This window comes from Cajanus cajan, chromosome 5, assembly GCF_000230855.2.
Source record: "Cajanus cajan strain Asha chromosome 5, NIPB_CcT2T_4, whole genome shotgun sequence".
Lineage (NCBI taxonomy): Eukaryota > Viridiplantae > Streptophyta > Magnoliopsida > Fabales > Fabaceae > Cajanus > Cajanus cajan.
Window position 1 is genome coordinate 69,772,654 of NC_138521.1, and position 11,903 is coordinate 69,784,556.

The 11,903-nt window shown below is 31.1% G+C and overlaps 1 protein-coding gene and 1 non-coding gene across 2 annotated transcripts; both read right to left on the minus strand.

Annotated features, from left to right (window-relative positions):
• Positions 1-2,707: 2,707 nt before the first annotated feature.
• TRNAT-AGU (transfer RNA threonine (anticodon AGU)) lies at positions 2,708-2,781 on the minus strand. The gene has a single exon. It is a non-coding gene; the product is annotated as a tRNA-Thr (tRNA).
• Positions 2,782-6,778: 3,997 nt separating this feature from the next.
• Positions 6,779-11,386, minus strand: LOC109806826 (uncharacterized). Its single transcript, XM_020369340.3, has 6 exons — positions 10,936-11,386; positions 10,339-10,550; positions 7,750-8,029; positions 7,581-7,666; positions 7,387-7,478; positions 6,779-7,301 (listed from the first exon to the last, which is right to left on the minus strand). The coding sequence occupies exons 1-6, from the start codon at positions 11,206-11,208 to the stop codon at positions 7,060-7,062; spliced, it is 1,185 nt and encodes a 394-aa protein (XP_020224929.2). The 5' UTR covers positions 11,209-11,386; the 3' UTR covers positions 6,779-7,059.
• Between the last annotated feature and the right edge of the window lie 517 nt (positions 11,387-11,903).

Genomic DNA, 11,903 nt, shown 5'->3' on the forward strand with positions numbered 1-11,903 from the left:
CACCTAACTATTTTATACATTTATCAACACTTGTTATATTTTTCTATTTGTTTCTTTCATCAAAACTCGTTATATTTTTTTCTTTCTATCACATCATATGATTTATTGTACTTATATTTTTAATTTTCTTTTGTCTTTTTTCTCTTCATCTCATAATTTTGATGAATGTCCAAAAAATTATTGTTGTTCTCATAGATAAAATAAAAAGTAGAAAAACACCGACATATACCGTAGTGAAGGCAGTTAAACCTTTGCTATATTCACGATGAAATTATTATTACAAGTAGGCACATGTCTCTGATAATTCATGAGCGAGTATTATTCTTCAAGTTGGCAACTTGTAGCACATAGAAGTACGTATTATGGAGTTGCTTCGCCTCTTTTTCATGTGCACACCCTTCACCTATGTGGCTTACACTTTAGTTTTATTCTTCCCACATAGTCACATGTGACATTATCTCCAAGTACATATGATTCTGTTGGCATGCATGTTCCTTTTCCCTTCTTTTTCCCCCTTGTTTGAAGCAATAAATGGGTATGCTCTCAACTAGCTAGCCTACAACTACATTGAGGTGCCAATAAAGGAGGAAATGTTTCATTGACAAGAGAGTTATGATAAGGTCATGATTTCCCATCGCTGTGTACAACTATGATACTAACTTAACTTTTCACTTGTACCATTCAAACATTATGATTCAATGGTTGTGGTCCTTTGACCCTTCTCTTCTTATAGGTCACAAATACCTTATATATATAGAGAGAGAGGAGAGATTTGTTTATTTTAAGAATAAGTCTACTTAGATTTACTCCATTTAATAATTCATGTTCTACATCAAATTTCAACGATCAAACTATTCAATTTAAAATTTTTAATGCATAAATCAAATATGCAAATTTTTGAAATTTTGAAAATCATTTAATACTTTGTTTCATTAATTCAAATTGACGGATAATCATAAAATTATTTTATACATTGATTCGAATTAATGAAACGAAGTATCAAATGATTTTCAAATTTTTTAAAAATTTGCAGATTTGATATATGCATTAAGAACTTTAAATTGAACAGTTGGATCATTGAAATTTGATATAGAACATGAGTTATTGAATTGACTAAATCTAGGTAGACTTACTCCTGGAATAAACAGATCCCTCTTTATATATATATATATATATATATTCATTTATTTCCTGAAAAAAAAAATTATTGTTATATATTGAGGAGTAAAAGTTTGTTCCCCATCAAAAAAATGTCTCACATATAACTTGGCTGAGGCATAGAGTCCACCCACATACTTGTATGTTGATGGAAAGGTGTGGTTACTTTTCAAGGTTTCCCCGTAAACATCATCTTCAAGCTATATAAAGTAAATTCTTATTCATCACCAATTGTTCGGGCAAGTTGGGGGCATTTTGCTGTTCATTGGATCTAATTTGAAGCAAAAACATATGAGGGTTATCTCTTTTTTGTCCTTAAGAATACGAAGGGTATGTATCAAGCCATGAATTGGCAAAATTATCAACTTGGGCAACATAAAGCTGACCAAGGTTGAGTCAGCGTAGCATCTTAAAGTGAAGAAGCAGCATTTTGTTTGCGCCTTTCTTACAAACATGTTGAATGTACATGGCGCAAACCCAGTCAATTCCCAACATATCTTGTAGTTATATTATATTTTTGGACAACCATATTATTGATATGTAATATTCATGATTTTATTAATGACAAATCTTTATTAAAAAGAATCTAGTTTAGTTATTTTTAATGAAGTCACATTTTTCAATCATATTTTCTATATACACAAGACTTATACCTAAAATTATAAAATCGAGTCTAATTTTACTTAAACTAATAATTTATTGATTGTAATTATATTACTTAAGTATCATGCATATATAATTTAGAGTTACCACCAAGATCTTTCTATTTTTGTTAACGACTAATATAATCATACCAATTATTAGTAGTAGTGTCTTTTTATAATATTTTTATATATATATATATATTATTTATAAAACTTAAATTTAAGGTTAAGTTTAAGAGATTTGAATTTAAATGCTATATATAGTTTGCTAATATACCATCTATATTTGTATAAAAAATGTTAAAAATTATGCTTTCTAAGAATATTTTAACAAGTATCATTATACAGTTCCTAAAAAATGAGAGAAAGTATAAGATGTGTATAGCAAGAGTCTTTTTCTCCATGTCATTCCAGTTGGAGCAATCATACGTTTCTTTCTATCCCCTCATCATGTCATGGAACAATATGATTGCTAAAAGTCAAAAACTGGGTTACAATTAAAGCCAAAAAAGAAAAGCAAACCAAAATAATTGGACAATGTCGTGCAGGGAAAATGTACTATGATTAGTCATGAGCTACACATTTGTTTTTGTTACACTTACACATAAACACGTACTCTTTTTTACTTGGAGGAACTTTACAAATTCATCTAACAATTTTTGTGAGCATTGGGCTGGGTCCCTTTAGAAAGATCACTCCACCTCCATCACTCTACTACCTGGGCTGCAATATTTACTTGATAGCGACCCACCACCAGAACCAATGCAGACAAAACAAATACTATATTTAGCCAAAAAAAAGAAGAAAATAGTGTAGAGAAATTTAAAATTAACCTTTTTTTTTAAATGGGCCAAAGGCCAAAGCCCAACCAGTCAGATAAAATTGTAAAATCAAACTGGTGCTTCTGCTCTCGTTGAGAGTCGAACTCAAGACCTCCCGCTTACTAAACGGGTGCTCTAACCAACTGAGCTACGAGAGCTTGTTAGTACTATTTGTGGCGTTTTATTAAAACTAGTCTATTGAGAATATTTGGTTTAGAGAAGATGAAAGTACTATTTATGTCAAACTTCCTTGTTTTAACAATGACAGTCTGTCTTACTTGTTTACATTTTTAAGCAACTTTACAAAAATAGATAATCTATCAAAGAAAGAACCCATCACCTTGAGACAGATGTAGGAGATAGAGTATATGCTTCAAGAGTAAATGTAGGAATCAATGTCCTTTTTTAACGTACAATTTTTAATTTATTTTATTGTGAATATCCATCAATTTTAATTTATTTAACAAAATAAATAAATATCTTTTTATATTATTTTATATTTAAAGTTTGTTTGGACAAATAATTTATTTAAAATCTTATCTAACAAGCTTTTATGTAATAAGAACTTATGTTATAAGTCTTTAAAACTTAATAAGTTGTTATAATTGAATATACATGTTAATAAATACTTTTACAATTTTAAAATGTTTAGATGTATTGTTATTTAACACTTTTTAATGAGTATTATTTATTTATTTAAGAACTATTAAGATATTATTTCATTTTAAAAGTTAAAATTGCAAATTCAATTTTGACCAAAAATAAAAATAAAAAAGATTAAAAATATTTTTAGTTGTTGCAAAATTAGTTGATTTTGATTAGTCCTTGTAAATTTAATTTTTGTTTATCATTCCTCTAAAATTGCAACTATTGGTTTTAGTCCCTATTTTTTTAGCAATCAATTTTAACTACTTTTTGTTCATTGAAAGATTAAATGAACATCTTACATACTATATACAATTGTTATTGATATCATGTTAGTGTTTGACATTTCTAAAAATTCATTTAGATCCTTAAAATAATTGTTATTCATCTATCTTAAAATAATTATTTCGGACAAAAAAATAGTGACCTTAAATTTTAGAGGGATGAAAATCAAAGAAAAATATTTTACAGGATCAAACAAAAATTTATTAATTTTATGAAGATCAAAAATAATGTTTACAAATTTTAGAAGGATAAAAAATAAAGAAAAAATTCACATGAACCAAAATCAAAACTCCTAATTTTACGAGGATTAAAAATATATTTAAGTAAAAAAAAAATAAAAAGTTACAAAATTTTTAAAAATGAAATTATATATCCCAAAAAATTAAAAATTAAAACTATTAGTCACTATTCAACTAATTTTAATTTATAAAAAATAAAATTATTAATAAAAGTATGAGAAATAAATTATATATACATATATAATCATGATTAAAAATTAAGAATCATAAATTTAAAAAATTAAAAGTCAATTCTATATATTTTATAAAATTATGATAAATTTTTTTTGAATAAATATTAACAAAAAAATTATTCCAGACGTGTTATTTTAGAGGAAAGAAGTTACAAGATTTTCTTATGATAGGAGAAAGTGAATTTTGGAGTCAGAGATAAAAAAATAAAAATAAAAATAAAAAAACTGGAGGAGAAGAGAAAAAAAATGTAGAGGAACAAAAACTCTTGGAGGGAGTAAGTAATAAAAAACATAAAGCTGGTTTTTAATGAAAGAATGAAAAATAAAAAATAACAGATAGACTTAAATATGTTTTTAGTCCCTCACATTTAGATTAAATTTATTTTTGATCTCATAAATTTAAAATTGTTGTTTCTAGTCCCTGTAATTTTAAAAGATCTTATTTTAATCCTTATATTCAAGTTTTGTTAAAAATTTATCAAACATTATTGCATAAAATCTACCTATTGGTATTTATGTTAGTGAAAACATCACATTAAATCCGGTTGATATTGCATAATCATCTTAATTTGTCACTTTCAAATATGTTATTGGTGACCTAAGTGACTAAAACAAGACTTTTGAAAATTACAGTGACTAAAATTAATAGTTTTAAGTTTGAGGAGGCAAAAATAAATTTATCTTAAATTTAAGAAACTAAAAACATATTTAAACCTGAAGAATATTTATGTCAGTAACAAGATTGAAACTTAAATATTTCTCATTAAATTCCGACATAAGTTAAACAATATGCTATATTGAAAAACTTGTTAGAATAAGCTCAAAACATCTTATGAATTAATATATAAAATATTTTATAAGTTTGTCCAAATACTCCATAAATATTTATAAAATAAGTTAATTATAAATAATTATTTATAAATTCTTCTAAACAAAGTCTTATTAGTTAATCTTGCTAAATATTTTCAAACCAATTAGTTAGCTTACAAAATTCCAATTTTTTAGCTCTTAACTTGTAATTTATAAGCTTTCAACTAACTCTAATCTAATTTTATCAAACAATCCTAAAATTAACAAGCAATTTTTCTCTCTAATCCAACAACTTTAAAATTTACTAAATAATTATCACAAATAACCTACATCATAAAATTTTATCAACTTAACAATTATTATTATTATTATTATTATTATTATTAATTTATTAATTAATTTATTTATTAAAAGTACACACTAGTCCACAAATAATTTTAGCATTTAAATAAGCACATAGGGCTTAATAGGAACAGACCTCCGACAGTGGGTTCTTGTTAAGGAACGATTCTTAATAAGAAAATCTAGGTTTAGGCGTTTAGCATCAAAAGTATCTTTATACAGTATTTGGTTGGCGAAAAAAAAAACGGAGGAACTTTTATAAAATTTTGTTAGGTTTAATTTTTAAGAGTGGAAAGATAAGTGAGAGGAGTAACATCAATTTTCATCCAATTTTTTCTCCTATCGAATATTGGAAAGATTTGGATAGAAAGAGAGAGAATTTAAAACATTTCAAATGCATTGACTAAAATATTCTTATACTTTCAAATCCAAAATTTTGAATGTATAAAAGTAAATTAATTTTAAAAAATGTTCCTATTTAACAAAATAAAAAATGACTATTTTCCCTCTTACTAAAATTTCTTCCCTTCCCTCCTCTCCTTTTAATTAAACAAGATGTCTAAAATCTCTCCCCTCCTAAATCAAACAGCTCCTTATAATCCTGCTTGTCTTATATGATAACCCCTCTTGGTCTGTTGGAATAAATATTGTATGACGAGCATGAGACCATAGGTGTACAAAATCCATACCCCTGAGATACCTATTAATCTATTATGTATTAGCGATAAATTCCTCGAAAAAGAAAAGGATACTCAATCCGTGCCATTATTATTGTTATCATTGATAAATTTATATATGCATCATAAAATTTGTTACCTTCTCGAGTCACATTTTCATGTACTACATGCAAAACTCATTCTCGCATTTTTATTGAGAAACAACTAATCTTAATTGTCCAATTTTATTATATAAAAAAAAAGTACCCTGATTAGCATAGAATAGTGATCCGAAATGAATTGCATGTTATGAATATATCTTCTGAAATATTCAAAAGCATTTTAAGATAAATAGAAAAGGATTCCAAGACTAACCGTATAATAATCTTTGTCCTGGCTGAGTGGAATTTCGCTTCAGGGTGAGGGTAAGTTTTCTTGAAATTTTGATACTTACGGTCCAAATACAACTTGTATACCTTGCATTTTGTATTTGGACGACATAAATTTATTAATGCTTAATATTATATCTAATAATAAAATAAGATAAGATATTTTAACGGATGAAATAAAGGGCAGTTTTTTTTCAAAAAAAAAAAAAAGCTACATAACTTAATCGCTTGCTATACGCTATTTTCTATTTGTCTATTTCTATTTTGGGCGCAGGTACAGACTTACAATTCTATTCAAGGAACGACCAAGTTACTGCTGGTCGCACCAAGATTTTTTGGGCAGGTCAAATCTGGTTTCATATCATGACACTGCTGACTCCTAAATCCAGGTATTCATAAAGAGTGTCGAATATTTGCGAATCAGCTAGTGAGTGGCAGTAAATCCTGTACAATAATTGCATCTTACCATAAAGATGTGTCTAATGCATCATCTGTACCAGACAAGTAACAGGTGACGTATCAACTGGATCTTATCGCCATCATCAGACAGGTGACATATAAAAAGTTGAAAGACTTTGTTAATAATGTTATTTTTGCATCCTGTAAAATCAGAAGCAAGCCCTTCAATATGAAAGGTGTATAGTTTTCGATACCTATTCTCCCCCTTACTGAAGCAGTCAAGCAGCGACCCTGCTGTTCTATTTAGGAAAACACAGCGTTTATGAGCATATGGAAAAATAACTGTTAATTTAATGGACAACACAAATATACTGGGCAGGGATTACATAAACTGGTGGTATTCGGAAGTTGGGCTGCTTCTGTTTAGAGAATCTCCGGTCATCTCAAATGTGTATAATGAGACATGAAGTAATTGTAATCAGGATGATTTACTCGCAATAGCCTAAGCCAGTTTTCAGCAGCTCGCGACAGCGAATTCGCTTTCTGACATTCAGAAACCCCATCAGGATCCCAGACAGAAACTTTGAACTTGTGGCAGGCAAGCCCAAAGATCGGTAACGATAGCTTGGATATTTCCCTGCCTCTTGAATAATGATTATTTAGCCCATCAGTATTTGAACCTGATTCAAAGATCAAACCGTTATACTTGATGCCTATTTACATACATCTTGCATTTATAGAAATTAAACAGATAGTAAGACATACTTTGCAAAGCTGTTGACAGGGAATGGAAGCTCAGGAAGCAGGCACTCAGGCTCTGTAATGTTGGACCAGTAGGTATTCTATATATTGGGTACCTTTATAAATACACATAACAACAAATAAGTTTGAATCAGTAATAACTACGTGCATTGTCCAACCACAATAATTAGATGACCAAGGCAATGAGGAAAACATACCAAGCAAATGAAACCCAACTTGCAGGGGAAAGATCACAGCTCCAGTATGTTTTCAACTCTGGAAATTGACGTTCAAGATCAGAAATCTGAGTCAAGAAATATGAATACTTGTTAGGATTAAAAACCAACATGATCCAATATGCAAGTCCAACAAAGGATGACAACTTGCCTTATTTGCCAATGGCTCACGATTATAAGGTGTCTCATGCTCAAAGTATTCGAATATAAGCTGACCAGGAGGGTTGCAGCTCTCGGTCTCATCACTTGATGAACCCATGAAAGGTTTACCTTGTGAGACCCTTTCCAAAGCATGATTACTTGCATCCAAAACATTAAGATGATTCCGGCTCCCATGAACATTCTTAGCTCCTCTTTCATGACAATAGCCACTGCTGCTATCACTGCTTGTCTCTCTAGCTGATTCAGAGTCACTTTCTTGACTGGGTTTCCTGGAATAAGATGGAAAATAGAATGACAATATTGTTACAAATGATACTATGCCACGTCTATAAATTTATATAAAATGATTAACTGGATCCGGAAAGAAGTATATCATAACACACAGGAAAGAGGGAAAATGATAAGGTGCCTTGATCTGAACTCCTAGCATTTAAATGATTATGTTTGTAAGCGTACAACTGAGATAAACATGTATCATATTGAATGTTGTCTAGAACTTGCAGAATGTGATTTATTAAAGTGTGAAACTATTAGCAGACACCGAGAAGGCTATGAGTAGCTGGACAAAAATAGCATCAGAGTTATAATGGGTAAGACTACCATAAACAGTGTATTTCATACAGCTGCAGAGGGTGGTGGACAGTGGAGAAGATATGCTAAATACAATCCAATTACCTAAGAAGCAGCTACATGATATAGAGTAGAGGGATAAGTAAATTGACTTTAGCTGTAGTATTAAACGGTTAGCTTGAACTCATAACAAAAAGGGAAAGTTTCAGTAGTCACTTTATTATTGCGCTCAATTCTCAGGTTTCTTGGATAGATAGATTACACTTTCCTGATGTGCAAGTATGTTACCAGCTTACTCATTGATCTCCAAATTGGAAAACAAGTTGATATACAAATGTAGGCCAGTTGGCCTAGGTAACAAAATCATGCAAAATACAAGACAGTATGGAATGTAATTTCTTAAGCTAGTTAGTCTTTCTCACTCTTTATGTGTTATCCTTCAATAGAGTTATTAGGAGAATATCCCCTCTACCTTGCTAAGGGCATTTCCATAGCACAATAATCAGAAGCCAAGCCAAAATCACGGAAATCTAAGATTATCAATTAACCCTAGATACTCCAAAAACGGCAAAGTACTGGTGTTGTACCCATATCCAAATATACATATGATGCTCCTAGATGCGTACATATCTTAGGTACCGCTCCAATACTTTGACTAGTACTAAACTACATATGACTCTATCTTCTTCGTATCCTTAAAGCTATAGAAAAGGGTAGGCAAAATATAAGGCCAAGACTTTTGAGTAGGACTAATGATGCTTTTTTGTGACATCCTGATATGGGTTTTGGGAAAATATATAACCTTGTAGCATGTTCTTAGGGGAAAGAATATTTGGATATATGCAATGGAAAAATATAATGTAACTAAGGTTTTGTAACTTTAGTTATGATCACAAGTGTTGTTTTTGTAAATTGTGATTGCCATCCTCCAATATAGTCATGTATTAATTGGAAATGAATCAAATGATCAATCTCTCTTTGCAAATATTTTGCATTATGAAAGGTACTCCCTCTGGTTCTTTATATAAAAAGCAAATAACTAATTCATCTACTTACATGAGATGAGTATGTATCTTGTTGATAGATTTCACCATAAATGTGGGCATATGTTTCTTATAATTGGGGATCAAAAAAGACTGACCATTTCTTTCTCATACAAACAAAAGACCAGAGAGGGTATTTTCTTAACTCAAATTATGTATCTAGGTCATATCCAGAATTTTTAAGACTTTCCTGCATTCTCATAGTTATGCCATATCATATTCTTGTCACATCAAGTATCTAGTTCAAATTTGATACAAATTTATGTTTTTGGTTGGAATGTGTTCTTACTTATTAATAGGCTTTTGGTTCACATTTCCTATTGCGGCAAATGCTTGTCAAAAAGCATTTGTAACTAATCGTGTAGGGGTCGGTCTATTATTGGGAATTTTAGGTATTTGTTGGATAATGTGTAGTTTTATTCACTAAAGCCACCCCCACACAATAAAATATCAGCTGGTCAGATATTAATAACATACCAAACACTAAAATAAGAATAACCAAGCAAGCTGTCATGGGAGATTATTCTGTGACTCTTTTATCAATTTGTAGATAAAAGAGAAAGTTTGTTTCAGACTCATTTAATTCTGCTTCAAGATGTTAGAAACTATAAATAATATCAACGTGATAATTAATAAGACATGCAATCCTTCTTTAAATGTTTTTCCTCGCATCAAGGACTACAAATAAAACCCTCAAGTTCTTAGCTGGTAATTTGAACCATGTATACACATCATGCAGAATAAGATGCATAACAAAATCTTCGTTGAATTCTAGAATGAACGATTACAATTCACCTAGTCCTAACAAAAGCGAACTATAAAAGATTACATTGCTTTAAAAGTATTCAAAATGAAAGGTAATTAATCATCATCCATTAGAAAGGCACATTTATAAATGAAACGAGTTCAATCAAACATTCAATAAACGAATTTAGTAACGACATGTTTCACACCAACATACTCACCTTAGCCGCGTGGACGGTTTTGAGGGATCGATATACAGCTGAATGGCAGACAAGGAGACGTTATAATACTGCGTCACAGATTCACTCCCATTCAACACTATAGGAACACCTGCCCCATAAGCACTCCATTCCTTAAAAGAATCCCACAAGTCCCCAAGCACAAAGTAAGGATGCAATTCGACCTCCCTTGTTTTCCATCTCCTCGAGTTCGTCTGATAATTCCCACACACACAAAATTTCCACAAAAATAAGCCAAATGCCCTTTGAAACAAGCAAAAACCTAAGCTACCTTAAAACAAACAACATTCACACTGTACTACCTTGTTTGCAACAGCTCAATCTAGGGCTTACGTCAAAGCAGGCTATAAATTACAGAAGCTAAATGGCATTCATCTACATTGACTAATTAAAGATCTTATTTATTCATTCAATTCATTTATTCATTGACTACCTAGCATGGTCCAATGCTGCTACTTCACTGCAAATTAACTAAATTCAACACCTAGACCATGGTGACAACTGACAAGTAAGGCAGTAACTAGAGAAAAGCACAAAAAACAAAATCAAACAGCAAAGTTGAATTGATTTTTGTGTTACCTTGGGGAAAGATTGGGCGGGAACAAGGGGCGTGATGTGCTCCAACAATCGATCCAAATTAGACATGTCCGATGTGGCGCGCGAAGAAATCGAGCAATCGGAAGAGGAACCGGGCCTGTTCTCGGAGGAAGTTCGGGACAGCGACGACCGCTGCTGCTCCTGCTTCTCTCTGTGTTTCCGCAGCGGCGGCGGACTGTAGAAGCGGTTCTCGCCGAGATGGCGATTGCGGTTGCGGCTCCCGCCGGCGATGGCGGCGCCACCACTGGCCGACATTGACGCGGTGGTTCGCGAGACGAGGGTAATTAGGAGGACGAAACGACGACGTTGGGTTTAGGTTAAGTTCTAAACTCGAATAGAGAGCGAGTGTGAACTGCCAAGGGTTTATTATTTAGCGCGTCCAAGTGATTGCGCACTCCACGCTGAGGTTTTCTATGTGGATTCATTTACTCTCGCTTCTCCTCAACAACCTTTTCTTTTATTGTTTTTTTTTATTCACAGTTTATTCTTCTTTATAATACTAATTATTTGTATATTATAAACACGTAAGATTCACCTAATCATAAAAGAGTTTGAATAGTATGTTACAAAAAGTCTTAAATTTTAACTTTATTGTTAATATTGTATAAAAAAATCATCTATATATTCTCAAGCTTTAAATCAAATAGGGTCGAATTGTTCTGATTTAAACAAAGTTCGAATTGAACAAATTACAATTGCGTTAGATATTTTTTAGTGATACTACAAATTTATAATTTGATTCTTCCTCACTTGCAGACAATTCTACAATTTGATAGTTACTAGTTCCTACTAAACCACCCTTGTCTCGTTTATGCGAATACAAGATGCTTTGTTCCCTTCTCATTATTCTTTTCTAACAATTGAAGCCCTAATCCTTAAAGGGGGAAAGAAAGAGCTATTGTTTCGTTTCATGTGTTGGTCATTTTATTCTTCAACTAGTTGGTGCAAGG